Genomic DNA, 18,837 nt, shown 5'->3' on the forward strand with positions numbered 1-18,837 from the left:
TGGAATCGCAAAGCATGTTTGTGGTTTGGAAAAATAGATATTACAGGAAGTCGAATAACAGGGCTTCGGGGAGGAGGGGGTAGATCAGGAAAAATTCAGACTTGGAGAGTGACAGACAGAGAGAAGGGGAAGGGGAGAAAGAAATAGATGGGAGAGAGAAAGAAAGAGATAGCTACCTTTGAGTGGGGAGAGCGCAAGATGAGTAACCTATAGTTTAATGCCCTAGTCATCAACTGTCCAAATATGTTGTTTTTTCCATCCTATTAGGCTCAACTATCTCAGACATCAATTGAGCTTGACACAAACAGGATGTTTTTGCCTAACTTCAGCCTAATCTCCTACTGTTTCAAAGACATCCTATTAAAAGGTGTACCTATTTAGATTAACTTTATCCCTTCGAAATCTGAATATGGGTTGGCAAAGTCAGTCATTCTATTGTTGACTTGCTTGTAAACTTTCTAAAGGGATGACCTCATTAAGCTGGCATGTGTGGAATGGGAGAATCTATTGTTAAATACACGCTTCCCTGCACAGCAATGTTTGTATCACTGAGTCGATGAAAGGGGTACAGGGTGTGCAGTGGCACAGGGCTTGTTTCACAGCAAGTTAACGCTGAAACTCCTTTGTCGATTAGATAAATAATGAGAAACACACAAAAATTCTCTCATCACCAAATAAGGACATGAAGGAAGTGTATGGAGGAGAGTAATGGGAGGTGCAAATGGGCAAAAAAATACCAAAAACAGAACAGTGAGAGCAAACTTTGCAACTGAGACAGTCCTATAAGTGTGTCCAAATTTGAATAGTAATCGGTATATAATTTAGTTCTGTATCCACTATATTGTTTTGAGTAATACGTAATTATTAATTCATGCACCGTTATAGGGGGGGGGGTATTGCAGTGAACATGTAAAGAATGTCATTCACTTGAACTGTTTTGGGGGTTTATCCAAACAATTTTCTTGCATAAAGCAGCCTCTGATAGTAAAAACATTTGCTTAGATTAAATCCAAGGATTATCTTTTAGATACATATTGGATTAAATGCCAAGTTAAACAATAAGTAATATATCACATAAGAAGCAAATAATGTATGAGGTGTAAGTTTTTCTACTTTTGGTGTTATTTCCCCCAAAATTAGGAGCTTTAAAGGAGATATCAATAATTACATCTTTTTATTTCATTTATTAATTTACCATTTATTGGTCAGGAGAAGAACATGTCAAGAATGACATTCACTTGAACCACTTTTGTCTCACCTGCATAGCAGAGTGAGACTATAGGCGCCGTTTTTCTGATGGCGGCGTTAACATTGAAATCTTAACCAAGGTTTGAGTTTTTGAAATGTAATCACAAATTAGTATATGGACCTAGTTCATGAAACTTACACATAAGGGTAATGGTATATCACTTAAGATCCAGACTGAGTTTCAGGTCACATGACTAAGGTCAAAGGTCACTTAGGGTCAATGAACTTCGACCATGTTGGGGGTATTTGCGATATTGTCACAACTTTATAAGTTTATAGATCTAGTTCATGAAACTTGGACATAAGAGCAAACATATATCCCTGAGTATCCTGCGCGTATTTCAGGAATATGACCAAGGTCAAAGGTTATTTAGGTCAACAAACTCTGGCTGTGTTTGGGGCATATGTTGAATTGGCATCATAACTTGGAATGTTTATGGATCTAGTCCATGAAACATAGACATAAGGGTAATCGAGTATAAATGATTGTTTTTGCACACATCTTAGGTCACATGATCTTGGTCAAAAGTCATTTTGGGTCAATGTACATACCGGTAGTATTTTATTATCATGTTTTCTTTTGTGAATTATCATTTAATAGCTGTTTTCCAAGTCAGCACTGCTCCAATATTGAATTGTGTAATGCACGCGAGATTGCCAGAGGCGTTCCACTTGTTCATTATCTGAACAAGATCTCTTTGTATGAAGCGGCTAGTGCCATCACATTCTTTGGGAATCATGTCCGCTTGCTCGGGCCAATATTCCAATCATCTGTGATTCGTGGAATATTTGCCCAACTTCTTGGAATATCTTTTTTTTATTTCCATTCTTAGCCATCCATATAATATAAATGCTCCATTTTATAATGCAGGGTCCACTTGTTTATTGCGCAATACTCCATTTCCCCATGTAGGGCCCACTTGGTTATCTATATAATTTTGACTGACCTTGAGGGAAACATCAAATATATTGCCAGCAAAAGAATTATATTGGCACGAGCCTTTAGACGAGGGCAATATGGGTCTTTTAAGAGCAATACATTTGATGTTCCCCGAAAGAAGAGCCAGTCAATATTTTTATTATCATCCAAATCAGAAAGCTAGAGCAAAAATCATGAAAATGGTGATTTTTCTGTTAAAAATAGAGTTCTATTGTGTCATGTTAATATCAGGGTCTCGGCTTTGCACTTCACCGTTATGACATACTTGTAAGCGCCCAGATCCAACGTTGTCTTTATTATGGCGTATATTGTTGGTGCCCAGATCATGAAGCGTCGTGAAGCGTATCTCTCTATATATGCATCCTCATATGCCCGGATGTGAGATCATGGAAAATACAAAGGTATTATTTTGCGTCGTCTCTGCATGCAAAACAAATACCCGCATTGAGACCGAGAAAAATACAAACAATATACCTATTCTTTCCCGATATTCAGAAAATATACGGCAATACGGTTTTTGTAAATTACCAGCTCAGATGTCTGATATGGGTAATATGCAATGTTTATACCATCATCATAATTATCACTATCATCACCACCACCAGGACCCCCCTCGACATGACCATCATTATTGTTACTGCCCCCACCATCGCAAACTTGATTGTCATTCATATCACCTTCAAAGACCCTGACCAAACCCAACAGTGAAATTGACAAATCATACACCAATCCAAAACAGCGAACCAGTCTCACCTGCATTTTGTGATTCAGTATAGCAGCAGTGCAAGCCCTAAAATGCACTTTGACCTTGGTCACGTGACCTAAAACTATCACAGGATGTAGAGTGACACTTAAATGCTCATATGTCAAAGTTACATGAATCAGATCCATATACTGTCAAAGTTATGACATTTCAAAATCTTAATCTTTGTTAATATTTCAATATTGATACCTCCCAATATGGTGTATGTTCATCGACCTTAAATGACCTTTGACCTAGGTCATGTGACCTCAAACTCAGGCAGGATGTTCAGTACTACTTGATTAACTTTAAATCCAAGTTTCATGAACTAGGTGCACATACTTTCTAGGTTATGATGACATTTCAAAGATTTAACCTTGGTTAAGATTTCAATGTAGACAAAACCGCCGCAGCTGCTGTCGGAAAAGCGGTGCCTGTGGTCTTGCTCTGCAATGCAGGCAAGACAAAAATGATACTTACTTAAGGTAATTATATAATTTAATTTTGGTGAGAAATTAGGCTATAAAAATAAAGATACTAAAACAATCTTGGGTCCATTATAATTCATTAGAATATTTCCCCATGGTTTATTTATCATATTAGTATTAGACAACATCCTTCAAAATATGATCAAATGATCTAATACAATAATACTACATAGACTTCAGAAGTCACTTTTAAACACCTTTAACTAATATACTGCTGTTTCAATTACTAATATTCCCTAATAAAATGAATGTACACAAATCAAATAAGATTTCTGTAAATAGTTTCCATGATAATCACTATATGAGATTTAAATACAAACAAATATTGTAAGCTTGAGTTGCACATATCCTATGCACAAACATCCTCATAATAACCAAATGATGGCATATATAAATATTTCTTTTCAACTTACAAAATGGCATTCAGGAAACGATGCCTTTACTCTAAAATGCTCATAAAATAAATGTCCAAGTTTTTAGCAAACTCTCGGTTATAATTGAAAGTTGTCTATAATATTACAATGTTATAGTTATACATTATATATATATATATATAGATATATATATATACACACATATATAGTTAGTCGCAGTAGTTCACTTGTTGTCTAACAATTTTCTGTCCTTTATTTAAATCATTTAAAACACGTATATTTACCAGAGGTACATGTATCTATGGCAACTTTGGATGGTACATGTATTCAGAGTGGATTCTCAAGATGGATGGACAGAAGCGTTCTTTAACATTGGGCTTACACGGCCATCAGTTGATACATGTGAATAAGGTGACAAGAAATAATCACCGATAGAAAAATATTGATCTGTAACAGCTGTAATACTGATATCTCTCTAGTGTTATAGATTAATATAGCAATTTCTTCTCCACCAAACCCCAAAGTCCGTCTGAAATAACAAAGGGAGGTAAACAATATACAAATGTGTGAAACTTCTCTCTGCTTTTTGAACACTACAGTACAAAACTTACATGAAATTCAATTTTGGCCTTTACATATGGGGTAAGAAGGAAGGGGGTGAGGGGTAATGGGAAGGGGGAGGTTCATTCTTACTTTCTTGAATATCTTTTTTTTTAATATTTTAATTGATGGCTTTGATTTCTGGGGGGAAGGAGTAGTGAATCAACTTCATATTTACTACTTTGTGACTAAAATACAAAGAATCAGTGTATAATCATATACTACCGAATTCCAGGATTTTTTCCAGGAGGGGGGGGGGGGTAGATTTACTACTTTAAGCAAAGAGAAATCTTCCAATAATGGAGAGAAATAAATATGTATATAAATTTCTTTCTAGACAGAGTTAAAGGAAAATCTAACCAAAACTATAATTATTTTGACAGGCCATTACTTTGCTGTTCTTAACAAAATCAATATATAGTTTCATCATACTCTAGATATTCCACAATAACAAATTACAACTAAAACTTAAAAGAGAAAGACGAGAGAAAGTTGTTATCTTAAATCACATAAATTATTTGAGTTAGAGTCTAACTACATGTAGCAGACCAATGATAAAGTGACATGGTAATAACATATGATATATATGTATCCTATCCAAAATTCTTATTTCAATGATTTATTCATTCTAAAAAAAAGAATATATAAAGTTCATCATCAGATTTTGCGACAAGAAGACTTCTTTTGGGGACAGGTGAAATATTTTTTAGATGATGAATGTTCACAAAAAATATTCTGGAGTTTAACCCATTTACAAGAATTTTGATAAAATCACAGCCCACCAAACTAATACACAACATGGTCCTCATAAACAGCTGGAAAACAGAATGAGGAATGTATAATATTTCAAATTTCAACTGACATAACGGAACATATAAGATAAACTTTGCAACATAAAATACCTACATGATATAACATAGAGCTCAAAATCAGGTGAATACTTTAATACACATGCAACCAGATCAGAAATAATTGTATTCACTTTACACCTTGAGACAAATAATAGCACATCTAATGTCTCTCCCTTGCACAACTTTCCTCAAAGATACACTCAAATAGATATCAACATAAAATTGCACTACATAGGTAAATATAATATACATAAACACGGTTTCATATAGATACATAACACAATTCCATCTTTAGAATTTTACAATACAGTGTTTATTTTAACTGGATAATTATATTATACTGGATGGCTCAGAATAGAATACCAGACATATTCCAAGAGTTTGGACAAATATTCCACGAATCACAGATAAGTGGAATATTGACCCTAACAAGGGGAATATTTCTGGTATTCCATGAAATAAAGTCATCCAAAAATTATTACTATCATTAATCCCATCCCCCCCCAAAAAAATAGATTTTAATTTGTCACTTCATAACATCAAATTTGGTCTTTACAGGACAAGTCCACCCCAACAAAAACTTGATTTGAATAAAAAGAAAAAAATTCAACAAGCATAACACTGAAAATTTCATCAAAATCGGATGTAAAATAAGAAAGTTATGACATTTCAAAATTTCGCTTCATTTCACAAGAACAGTTATATGAACGAACCAGCTACCTCCAAATGAGAGAGTCGATGATGTCATTCACTCACTATTTCTTTTGTTTTTTATTGTTTGAAATATGAAATATTTTGATTTTTTTCGTCATTGTCATGTGAAATGAAGTTTCATTCCTCTCTGAACACGTGGAATTCCATTATTTTAACATTTTGTGCATCAGGCAAGGAGGTCCTAATCGTCAAATTCGTAAAAATTGAAATATTGTATAATTCAAACAATAAAAAACAAAAGAAATAGTGACATCATCAACTCTCTCATTTGGATGTAACTGGCTCGTTCATATAACTATTTTGTTAAAAATAAGCGAAACTTTGAAATGTCATAACTTTCTTATTTTACATCCGATTTTGATGAAATCTTCAGCATTGTGCTTGTCTGATTTTTCTCTATTGATTCAAATCAACATTTTTCTGAGGTGGACTTGACCTTTAACAGGCTCGGTGACTTACATGTAGTTCACTATGATGTCATTGAGTGTCACTGTGATCTATGCTGTGATCGCTTTGCTTTCGTTGTTGTACGCGTTGCATATTTCACACATTCACGCATGAGCCCTAGAATTTGAATACGGTCTCATATTCAATGGCAAGTTTTGTACAGGAGCCTATGGGATATTCATCAGATTTTGGTCCTTATAGGGATACGCTCTGATATATAACGGGCAAATAATGCAAACCAAGATAGGCATTTTTTATGTATCGTTAAAACACTGTACATAGATGATAATATATCATATTCTGCCATATTACTTTACCTCTTTGGAATGGGTTGATGCACCATATGAATATGATGAAATCATTAAGTTATTTTTTTAAAATGCCTCATAATGTATGCACTACACAGGATTATTTAATTAATAATAAACAGATTAGTGGAATACTTTGCAACAAGGTCACCAGAAAAAAAAGGTTGTTAACTTAACTTGTTAATCCTGTTGCATAAATGTATATGTACGAGTAAGTATTGTATCTTTTAATGTTTGTATGTAGGGCAGCGCTTAAAGCAGCCTTACTTGTCAGAGGCCTTGACCATAATACGCATCATAATTTGTTGGCGGTTCTTAATTTTCTTTAAAATTGTATTGATGTTTCTTTATATACCACATTGCTATTCATGATGAAATAAATGAATAATTCAAATGAAATCAATACAAATTTCTTGATTCAAAGAGGTACCATAGTCGCCTATTAAAACAATGTTAATGTTGTTAATTTTCAGGACCAACCATTATCATAATTAGGACTGAAATGCGTTAACGAATATCAAAGCGCTTTTTGATAAAGCTCACTGGCAAAGCATGAACAACACATGATAAAATAAGGGAAACTACTAAGCATTCACATGCAGCATACTGTTGAATATAGGAGATAAAGCCTCCTCTGTAGTACTTGTTTAATCTATACATTGAATATCACATGATACTCCATTGTGAAGACCACATCTGTTATTTTATTTGAAATTGTGATACTGGGACTAAATTTAATTAATACAGATTAAATGAAAGTTCATTTTGTACATTCAGTTACAAAACATAAAATAGGATTGAACCCAAATTGTTACTCCTATTGTTTTGTAACATTAACTTTTATTTGTTTACAGGCATTCAAACTTCAGAGTCAATAATTAGCCAGTCTGAGAATGAATACAAAGTACAAATAAATAGCAATATTCTTTGCAAATGCATATGATGAATAGAATAGTAACCCATGATTCATTTCAGGGCCTTAAAATGTCAACTTAGATTACCATATTGTTATTCAAACAGTCCTTGTTCCCTGTTTTGCAATAGGGCAGTCTATCAAAGAACAAGGTATTCACTGATTTTGTGCCTCGCAGACATACACCCACATTGTACAAAGATATAAATAATACACATTACTGTATACACTCAATTTATAGGCAAGTCTAAGATCTAGTAGCTTCATAAAGTACTCCACTAAAACTCATTCTCTCTTTACAATGAATAACCCCTAAACTTCAGATTGACTTTAAAACCAATGCATTACTATTTGGCTATATTACTTTCAACATGTTTTCAAGAAATCAATTGCTTCTCGACTCTAGTAGTCACTCTATATCAAGGTTTGGCATGACACAAGATTGTAGAATCTTCTGATGTCTTGAGAGCATACAATGGACATAAATCAAAATTTTCGTTAAGGTTCTTTAACAAAAAAAGGAAATGGTATGATTCCTGGATTCCAGTATCATAATTAAAGATGCCCTTTTAAGGTGAAAATAATTATGAATCTTTGGATTTTGTGTAAACACAGGCTGCACTTACCAATTTTTTTTCACATTGATAGTGTATGTAATGGCTACTAAATGGATGAACATGATTCTACAGAACTCTATGGTGCCTTATGACAAGCATTAATCACACCAATCTCTGATCACCAGAGATGGATAGAGCTTATAGACAACTTACAAGATCTTCTGCACTCAAGGTCATGTCATAAGACTTAACAACATTTGATTGGTGCCAATTGGCAATGACAAATTTTCACCACAAATTCAAACAAGCTGTAGAAACGTCCCGGAACTGACAGTACACCGATCTCATTTAAATGATAAGTCCAGTAGAAAAGAATACTACTACAGTGTTAGTTGATATTCATCTTTCACTTTCAAAGTGTCCACCAGAAAGGATGTGACGACCAGCTACCGTGGTTAAGGTTTCAGATTTAGTATATGATCATGTAGAGGATTAGTTCCAGGGCTGAAGTAGACATCTAGTGAAGACTTGAGAGTAGATACCACAAGTTTGTTGCATTATCATTTTGGAAATGATGTTGCAAACTCTGCATGGAGGCATTGGTCATGAGATGCTATACTACAGAACACTATTCTGAGTCACCATAATGGTAGATAGGAAGAGTTCTTGGAAATGATGTCTTCTTCGGGTGTCTTACTGACCTGGGTGGTGTTTGACGAAGTTTTAAGAGTGAACTAATATCACAGATCATGCACAGAGGATGCACACTATGGCCTATTCATCAGTGAGTTTATGCATAACACCATGGTGGCGTTGGTGTAAGTGTGAAACAGCATGGGTTGTGACCTATCATCACTTTCCATTCACCATTCTGGAAGGAGGATGAGGAGCTACAAGGAGGTCTTGGAACTGATAGAGGGCTTCTTTGAGTGCCTTGCAGACTTGGGACGACGTACACGTGGTGCAGTCCACTAGGAATGGGTACAGACCGATGACCTGGCTCCATGTATTCTGGTCAACTGCAACAATGAAAAGATACAAGAAGTAATGGTAGTAAGATAGAAGTGGGTCAAACAAGTAGAACACTGTGGTCAATGAATACTTATCACTATGTACCAACATGAAACTTCCATAACACACTCTTAGTTTGATGAGATATTTTGATAGTGGACAGGTGTAAATTAATGAATACTTTAATGAATACATTGGAGGGAAAATGTGCGGTTTGTGTCAACCAAATATAGAGTACATAAAGAGTGAGAGACTGAATCTCTCCCCCAATAAGAGAGACAGTTTGTTCAAAGCCTCTTTTTTTTAAGTTTTGGTAAATCCATCCAAAAGTGATTGCCACTTCTCCAGTTCATTGCAACATTAAAAATATGAATTTTTTGTCTATAAAATGTTATTACTTAAACAATATGAAGAAAAAATGCTTCTGGTGATTTTAAATCAAAATCTAATTCAGACCAGATACCATATATATATACTAAGGGCTGAATAATTAAGAATAAATTCTTTGATTGAAATTTTTTAGTAAACATGCAATCACCAAAGATCAGTGTTCAAAGAACCCATTAAAATAAAAATATAAAGAGTGTAAAAATATTATAAGAATCAATGGATGAAAAGAAATTCAATGGTCTTTACACATTTGGAAGATCAGAATATTAGACGAGACTCCAGTATAATTAATGATCCTGAACCTTTACCAAAGCTTATGACACGTTTTAAAGAGAACAAAGTCAATATTATGACACAGACAATACGAATAATTCTGGGATGTCTCATATTTTGATTACATAGCATACCATTTTCTGGGGAAGCCCTCTTCAGTGATTGCATCAAGGTTGTTATAGCTTGCAAAACAAATGACATCTCAGTCATTCTTGACCTGAAATAAATATGAAAGAAGAATAAGCAACACATGTGAGATTCAGGTAATACATATAAGAATACATCAATATATCCCATAACACTTAATACCTCATTACAAAGACAGATCATAAGGCCTAACATATATTTATACTCACTTGGTGTAGAAGCAGTTGGTCTATGTCTCAGATAATCTAATATCACATGGGCTAGCACACTTGGTCTCTATCAGGTCTGCACTACACATGGTTAAATTTCCATTTTGTCTACTTACATGTATTATCTTTCAATATGTTAAATAAACATTTTGGTCATCAAAAGCTTATCAAACAATAGAGAATAAGTGGTTTCAGAACAAGTGAATATTAGACCAAAGGGGTACAGGCAAATTGGATATTAGACAAAATGTTAATAGGGATTAATCGCCATTAGACCATATGGTTGGGAGATGAACCAGTTGTGGACAAACTGGGATTAGACCATGTGAGATGAGATCAAATGGATAGAAGAAATGGTGCAGACCATTCAGCAATTTACCAATATACATACTAGTCGTGTTATTGAGAGAAAAATATTCTAAGATGTAGCATAGTTGATGTTACCTTGGTAAAGGACATTTGCCACTCAACCTCTCATCTTCAACATATTTTTTCAGCACCTCCTGGCATCTCTGGAGCAAGGAAGCCAGCGCCATCTTGGTAAGGGCTCCCTCGTCTGTTGCATCATGGAGAGGTTTCGTCTGGGAGATGAACGAGAACTGGAGAAGGGTCTCAAAGCAAGCCTTGGCAAACTCCTCTCGCAGCTGACGATTATCAACATCTGCAGAGAAACAATGATTTTTAGTTTTTTAGATAATTACACAGCATACACATTCAAAGTAACCATAACAATCATCAAGATTATGTCTAAAGAAACATGTGTTTGAGTATTCAATAATGTACATATTCATATATTATCATATTCAATCATTATTAAGGCTGTTGATTACTTGAAAGGTGTAAAGTGTCATCATGACCTAAAAGAGCACCTTCAGTCTAACAAAAATGGGGAAAAAATTGGATAAGTAATAAGCATAAATAAAAACAAGAGGTTTATTTTTTCAACACTGTGAATGCATTCCTAGGAAGCAACTCATCAACAGAGTGCAATATATAGAGGAGTCGGCCCTATTCAACGCATTGCCCATGCACATCTGCACAGTTTGTTTTTTGAAGACTCTATCCACACACATGAAACAAACACATGTCCATCCAAAATTTCCAAACAGCACTTGACAACCTAACGAGCCACATCGCAAAGTAGCAGCACCATATCTGGACAATGATGCTGAATAGCAATATCTGTATGAGATCCTGAGTACTGAGAAGTAAGTGTATGAGGTTTTTTTTGTAAATCTCACCTAAGAAGCTTGCTGTACTTGCTGAATGGATAGACCCTCTGTTGAGAAGAGTCATGATACGAGCTGTAAACTGCTCAGGAACACTAGATGAAAATGGTAGAATCTCCTCACGTATCAGGAGCACAACCTTAACATCCATGCCTTCGTCTTTCTGCTGCTCCTCAACCGAAAGAGTGGAAGGTGTAGGGCTAAGAAACAAGAAACAGAAGATCAAATAATGAATGACTTTCAGAGTCTAACAGATTCTTCACAACACAACCACCATCACAATCATCTTAACATCCTCTCCTCTTCATCAACACATCACTGCATTAACATAAATTACAAACATGAGTTGTACAATAACTTCTATTTCTGGATTTGTCTTTACTTTGATATCATCCATATTATCTTTACCATCATTACAATTGATATTTTAATAACCATCCTTATCATCATCATCACATTCATCATCATCATCATAACATTACCACATTCCTCATTACCTTCACCTTCACCACCACCACCATCATCATCATCATCATCATCATCATCATCATCATCATCATCACCAGCACCACCACCATCACTACCAATGTCTATCAGTTTAGCTTTCTCAAAACTATCACAATTCCAAACAGCATTAAAATCATGAATATCATTCCTTTTCTCTGTTTCAAGTGTCATCACCTTCCTCATCATCATCAAGTTTCTAACCTATCGTACTGCTACTCACTGTTCTGAAAAGAGGAATAATTCAAGGGAAGCAGCTAAATCCATCCACATGTCTTCAAATGTTGCAGTGAATTCTTGTTTCCTGGCTACTGGAAGTCCCACATGTAGAATATCAAGTAGGCACTGTACTGCAAGTTTCCATGTTGACGGGGCTGGGCAAGCATACTTCAAACCCAATGGCAGTTGGAAAACCTATGCAATGATGAAATGAAGGATTCTATCAAATTGAATCATGAAGAAAAGCACATCATTAAACTAGTACATCATTATTATAAAAGTACATTATTAATAGGCTAAACAAAATTTGGATAAAAATGAAGTAATATTATAAATATATCCCATTCATCTCAATTTATCTTTGTATTTCTGCATCTCTGCTGTTTCTTCTCAATTCTATTTCACAAGTGCATGCATACTTCACAAAAAGTGTCTGTCAGGTTTTTTCTTATTAAAGACTACATGGATACATCTAAATCCTTGAATGTCGTTGTCACCCTAAATTTCTCCCACTTTCATTTCTCCTTTATTTCAGTTTTAATCATTGTCTGCTTTCATGGGGGGGGGGGGGTGTTAATCCTTGTTTCCACCTTCTTTGAGTCATTTTGCTCTTCCCCTACAAATAATGCAATAATGAATTGAATGTAAAAACAAACAAAAGTAAATCATGGAATCCAAGTGATTGTACACCGTCTGCCATGCTACCCCCCGGGGGGGGGGGGCACTTCCGTTCACGAGTGGATACCATGCGCGACCATGGGGTCTCGAAAAGCACCCTAAACACGTAATTTCCATATTCTGAAAATGCACCCCTTAACAAGTATTGGCGTGTGAAACCCTACCCTTAACAAGTATTGGAAACAAAATGATACTCTTGGCAAATATTCACTGAAATGAACCCCTAAACAAGTACAGGAATGTTTTATTGTTACGGGTCCTTCGGTCATCGGCTTTACCTTATTTAGTTTAGTACGACCCCACCTTCTACACCTCGTGCAAATCGGACTCTAAACACGAAGTGTTGGGGCAAAAAGGACATCCTTTATAAAACATTTTACTTTTGTTTTATCATCCCCGCAAATTCGACCCTAAACACGTAATTGTCCTAGCGAAATCGATACCCTCTTTTCATTATTTTTGTGTTTTTGACACCCTTATCACGTTATGTACGTAACGTGCCCTATCGCGAAAAAGACATCCCTTTTACATGTTTTTTTGGTCGCGCATGGTATCCACTCGTCAATGTAAGTGGCCACCCGTGCATGCTCCAATAATCACACAAAATCAAGTAAAATTAGGTCTCTGTCTGATAAAGACACAAATGAAATCATCAACAACAGTGAGCCCCATATCACTATTCCTAGTGTAGAGCATTGTCATATTTTCCCTGGTGTTCCAAGGGGCTGGCTAGGGCGTTTCCCTGGCTTATCACAGACAATTCACAGACTTGACAGCCAAACTCTGAGTGACCTTAAGAGCCCCGAACACAAGTTCAAAACATGTCAGCTTGAATTACTATCTCTTGTGAGACACATCCCATGCATACGATTTAAGCATGGATAAATCCTTCTAAATCTCTCTCCACTTGTACCCTGGGTCTGTACAGTTCTCTCATCATTGTTATGATTATTAGTTATCATTTAAATTTTCATTTGTTGTTTGATTGTTTTTGTATCTTAAATTGAGACTTGTACTATGCACAGAGTAATATGCTACAAATGATTACCGTATACATGTAAATTCATCTCGATATGTATTCCCTATAGAGTAAGCTGTATCGTCCAATGTTTTATTTTGATTCATGTCACCCTTTTTATTTTTCCATTTATTTTTTTATTTTATCTCTGTTTTGTGATTTTACTACTTTTGAACTGTTTCAAATAATTTTCAATTACCTGTAAATATTGTGATTATATGTGATTTTGAATACCAATAAATAATTAAAAAAAATCATTTAAATTTTCAATGGGCATTGTACATTCATTTCCACATATTTCTCTACAGTTTATCTCTGTTTCATCCATTTTTCCCTTTGAAATAAATCTTCTATTTTTCAATCATTACCCCTAATTTGCTATTGCTCTGTTTCTTTGCTATACTAAAAGTTCTTTTTTGTTAATTGTCCTTTATTTTAATTCATTCCAATTCTGATTCACTCCTCTCTTTCCACAGCCCTCACACTTTCTCTTCTTTCACTACCTTTGCTAAAGGCAAAGCCCAATGTTTTTTTTTATTATTTTTTATTGTCTTCATCTACCTTTAAGCCATCCAAAAAGTAATAACAACAAAAATTAACAACATTTTGACAGGACGTACTGTACGTTTCTTATAGTGTGCTTGATTCCCCATTCCTAAGCTTGTCTATCCCCTCCTCCTCCCTCTATTTTCACCCACATATCCCCAAACCACATGCCTAACCAAACACATGTCAGTATCAATAAACAAGATTCTGCAAATTGGACTCTACAAACTCTGGCTACACAATGGCTGTCACATGATCCAAAAAACAATCCATAACAAAATTCTACCCATTCTATCCTTCTCATTAAAAGGTATAAGAGCTTCCCCTAAGGCCAAAGCTGCAATTATAACACTAAACAAAGTCTTATTTAAATTTCTCCCCTAATTTCTTGGCTGTGCTAAAGGAAGGAACCTCCTATTGAAACTGTCACTGAAAATACAGAGACCAGGGTCCCGAAACACAAAGTTTAGCAATTACTTGTACATGTACGCTTAATTTTCATGCTTGATTGTATAATGTAGTCAATGTTCTCTGACCATTTGCTAAGCTTTGTGAACATTACGAGGTCCAGGATCCAGGGGTGGTATTCTGAAACTTTGTCATAACTTTTGTCATAAATTTTGTCATTTCTCTCCGAGATGTGACACCGCTATGATTGTCACAAATCGGTATTCTGAACATTGTCTTTTCCCTGTCATATCTTTTATAGTTCCCACCCATCTTTTTGGAAGCGAACCAATCAAAATCATTGTTAGTTCCCAGTTGGAGCCCTTCTAGCCAATAGGAAAGCCCCGTGGCAAGTAGGGTGTATCCCCAAAACAGTTGCTGGCATCGCGCAACTACGTGTATATTAATGCGCTTAATTACAAAGAGAGACAGGGAGCTGTGAAGAATTTTAGAGGAGAAGTATAAAAGTAAGAAAAACAGAAAAAAGGAGGAATAAATATGTAGGGCCTAACTAATTCTAGCATTAAAAAATAATTTTGAAAACTGTCATGGAAGATGAGTGAAACTAATACCACAATCTAATCTAAATAATATAATTGTTTGCTTGACATTCAGTCGGCAGGGTATCGGGATTTTTGGTACTAAAAGATATGACAAAATTTATGACTTCTACCCCCTGTCATAACTTTTGTCATATCTTTTGCTTGTATAAAAGGATTACGTGCATTTAAGCCGTGTATTTTTGCTGCGCGCTAAAGAGAAGAGACAAAATTTATGACAATTTTTGTGACAAAAGTTATGACATCCACCAGAATATAGATTTTGTCATATCTCTGAGATAAGATAAAATATGGAGAAAAGACAATGTTCAGAATACCGCCCCATTATCATAAAGACTTGGTATATAACAAATTTACCATCAGCCAATTACCAATCAGATAGGATTTCACTAGCTTTCACCTGGGGGGCGTTTCATCAATATTTGCCTCTGACAAGTTGTCAGATCTAACAACTTTCCTGGATTATGATTGGTTGAGAAGCACTGTTACTATAGTAACTGTCGGATAAAGTAGGACTTGTCGGATAAAATGTCCGACAAGTCCTTTCATGAAACGCTCCCCTGTTCTGCAAATTTGTTATTATTACAAGTTTTATGAAACGGGTCCTGAATAAAAAATAACCCTTGATACAATGAGTTCCTTGCACAGCCAATGGATTTATTTTTGCCATCCATTTACATATTATGCAAATGGTGATTAATTCATATACTGGTACAAATGAGGCACATAACTCTACGAGTCTCTGTTTACCCCCTTCTTCCAAATAAACCGAAGCATTTCTGCCCACAATCTGATGACCCCGGCCCCATAAGGATAAAGCTTCACGATTGATCATGAAAATAATTTCTATGATTGTTTGCAATGATTATTATGCAAGATAAAATCCTAAAAATCAACCCATGATTAATTGCTAAGCTTCATGATACAGGGGCCAAGTATGGCTAGACCTTTCAGACAAGTACTCATCAAGCTTGAAGCTTCTAACAGGAAGCATCTTACAAATTGAATCATTCAAACTAGGCCCTGTTCACACAAGCTGTGGAAGCATCTTACAAATTGAATCATTCAAGCTAGGCCCTGTTCACACAAGCACTAGAAGCATCTTACAAATTGAATCATTCAAGCTAGGCCCTGTTCACACAAGCTCTGGAAGCCTGACCCTGTTCAGACATGCTGTGACAACCCGACTAATATGAATAAGAAAATCGAAATACAGATGACATCCAAAACCATTCACCTGTCCAAACACAGAACATATTAAATACCAGAAATGACCTTCCAACTTGACCTCTCAACTCAAGACAGTCATCTATATTTTGTAGAAGGGTGGCCATCAAATAGAAGTACACCAACATAAAAAATGAACCTAAATGCTTAAAGCATTAAAAACAAATAAACTGATAGACAATACCAAAATGGTAACAACAGACTGACAACTGGAATGACAGATAGACAATCATAAGAGTACATAAAATACAGTTTCCTTCACAATTAATTGACTACATGTAGTTTTATCTAATGAGCATTTCTACTTACACCATAAATAGTTCTCACCAGCAAGGGATTCAGTGGATTCACAATGCGAACAGGGTGAAGTTCGCAATGCCGCATGGGAAAAAGTTGACTTTTAAAATTAATGTATGTGGCGCGTACTGCATGCATGCCATTTTGCTGTGCTGGCCAGTGTGGCTCGGCCAACTGGCTTGCGTATATGCTGTCAACCAGGGTCCAGGAGGTGGGAAAGAAATTTGCTGCATAATTCATTTGCAAAATTCAGACTGTTTTGGGTGATTTCGGTAAACACACACACACTGTGACACTACGGCACACTAGCAATGTGCGTTGTCTGTGCCTGCTATGTCGACCATGAAGTTAAAACCTGGCCTGTCCGCTGCAATCGATAAGTGGTGCACCATATTCATATTGTGAATCCACTGAATTGCTGCATTGGTATAAATTGAAAAAAAACATGGTGAATCTTCAAAATATATATTTTCATAATTCGGCACTTACCCTGAGTATATTCTGCAGGACATGCTGCTTCATGACGGATGGATGCTCGGCCGTTGACCTATACAGGTCAGAGGTTAATTGTAAGGCCTTCTCAGCAAACGGCACATAGTTCATGGCAACCCAGTCAGACTGGTGAATTAACAGAGAAAACAGTGATAAACCAATTTCTAATAATATATATTCACCCTCATCTACCAATAAAAAATATATTGTAACTGTGATAAATGTGTAAACATGATCAGATCAATTTAAGTTAAGGAAATATGCTTTCGTTGATGCAATTTAAATCACCATTCTTGTCATAAAAATGATGAATTTATTAGTTAATCATAAAATGAGACCAAAATTATGTGAAGTGACTACAGCAGTAAGCAGTGAATGCATGTAAAAGGGGAAGCTCACTCTGCGTCCTGTTGGTGTAAATAAAATTTGAAATAAAAAATTAAAAAAGAAAACTATAAGTGAAGGTTTTACAAAATGTATAAAAAGAAAAAAAAAGTTACTATTTTTTTTCTTAAAGTAATTAGTGTGAAACAGGTAGCTAATCTATTTGTGATATACGGTAAATTACACAATATGGTCCAATACGAGTGAAATCATTGTTCTCATGTAAAAGTTATTCTCATTTAAGTGTTTAAAATAATGTGTCTGATGATAAGTTGAAATGACAAGGAAAATCATTGATAATTTCATGAGGGCATTGCATTTTGTGTTATTTATATCACATGACATAAGGGGAAGCCGCTCACATGTGATTCCACAAACTTGATATTATTTTCAATAGATTTTTGCCAAATCCTTGCTAATGCATCTTTTTGCTATTTCTATTACAATATTTGGATGTCAATGCAAACTTCATCTTTGAAATAAATAATAGTCAATTTAATTTAAAAACATGTTTATATGAATTTTTATTTCTTAAATTATGATTTGAGTGCATGCATGTTAATATTTTACATTCACATGCACATCAAACAATTTATATAAAAGAAAATCAACATAAAAAAATCTATCTATCTTGCAGGTTACGTAATATTTTTAAAATTAAATTGACAATCCCAAATTGCTCCCAAAATCCATCCTTTAGGATTCCATTTATCAATTAACACTTTGGCATACAAAATACTGCAAGTGTTCTTTTCAAATGATTAGTAAATTTTCTAACTTACGAAAATGAATGAGTAGAAACACATTTAATACCAGACGAAAATGGAATGAAGAGAAAAAATACAGCAAACTTTGTGAACCACAGCTTGCATTAAGAATTAGTTTCTGCTTTTAATAGTGCTATTAAAAACAACAAAACAATCATGGCAATGTAGTCTTTCTTAAAGACAGAAGTTAGCTGGGCTAATAAAGCTTATGTGTCATCAATATAAGTCTGATACAGTGATAAATGCCATATTAATGA

The 18,837-nt window shown here is 35.0% G+C and overlaps 1 protein-coding gene and 1 long non-coding RNA gene across 9 annotated transcripts in view; both read right to left on the bottom strand.

Moving 5' to 3' along the window:
- Positions 1 to 3,483: 3,483 nt before the first annotated feature.
- Positions 3,484 to 6,941, bottom strand: LOC121411202. Its single transcript, XR_005969437.1, has 2 exons — positions 6,394 to 6,941; positions 3,484 to 5,793 (listed from the first exon to the last, which is right to left on the bottom strand). It is a non-coding gene; the product is annotated as an uncharacterized LOC121411202 (long non-coding RNA).
- A 1,329-nt stretch (positions 6,942 to 8,270) lies between these two features.
- LOC121411203 (protein MON2 homolog) overlaps positions 8,271 to 18,837 on the bottom strand; it is a 63,834-nt gene continuing 53,267 nt past the window's right edge. For all 8 annotated transcript variants that reach the window (XM_041603778.1, XM_041603780.1, XM_041603776.1 and 5 more), the window contains 6 exons: positions 17,427 to 17,555; positions 12,169 to 12,359; positions 11,454 to 11,641; positions 10,657 to 10,873; positions 9,991 to 10,073; positions 8,271 to 9,201 (listed from right to left, as the gene is read on the bottom strand). In XM_041603778.1, coding sequence (XP_041459712.1) covers positions 9,035 to 9,201; positions 9,991 to 10,073; positions 10,657 to 10,873; positions 11,454 to 11,641; positions 12,169 to 12,359; positions 17,427 to 17,555 — 975 coding nt within the window. In that variant the 3' untranslated portion in view covers positions 8,271 to 9,034. The remainder of the gene's footprint in view (positions 9,202 to 9,990; positions 10,074 to 10,656; positions 10,874 to 11,453; positions 11,642 to 12,168; positions 12,360 to 17,426; positions 17,556 to 18,837) is intronic.

Source organism: Lytechinus variegatus, chromosome 3, assembly GCF_018143015.1.
Source record: "Lytechinus variegatus isolate NC3 chromosome 3, Lvar_3.0, whole genome shotgun sequence".
NCBI lineage: Eukaryota > Metazoa > Echinodermata > Echinoidea > Temnopleuroida > Toxopneustidae > Lytechinus > Lytechinus variegatus.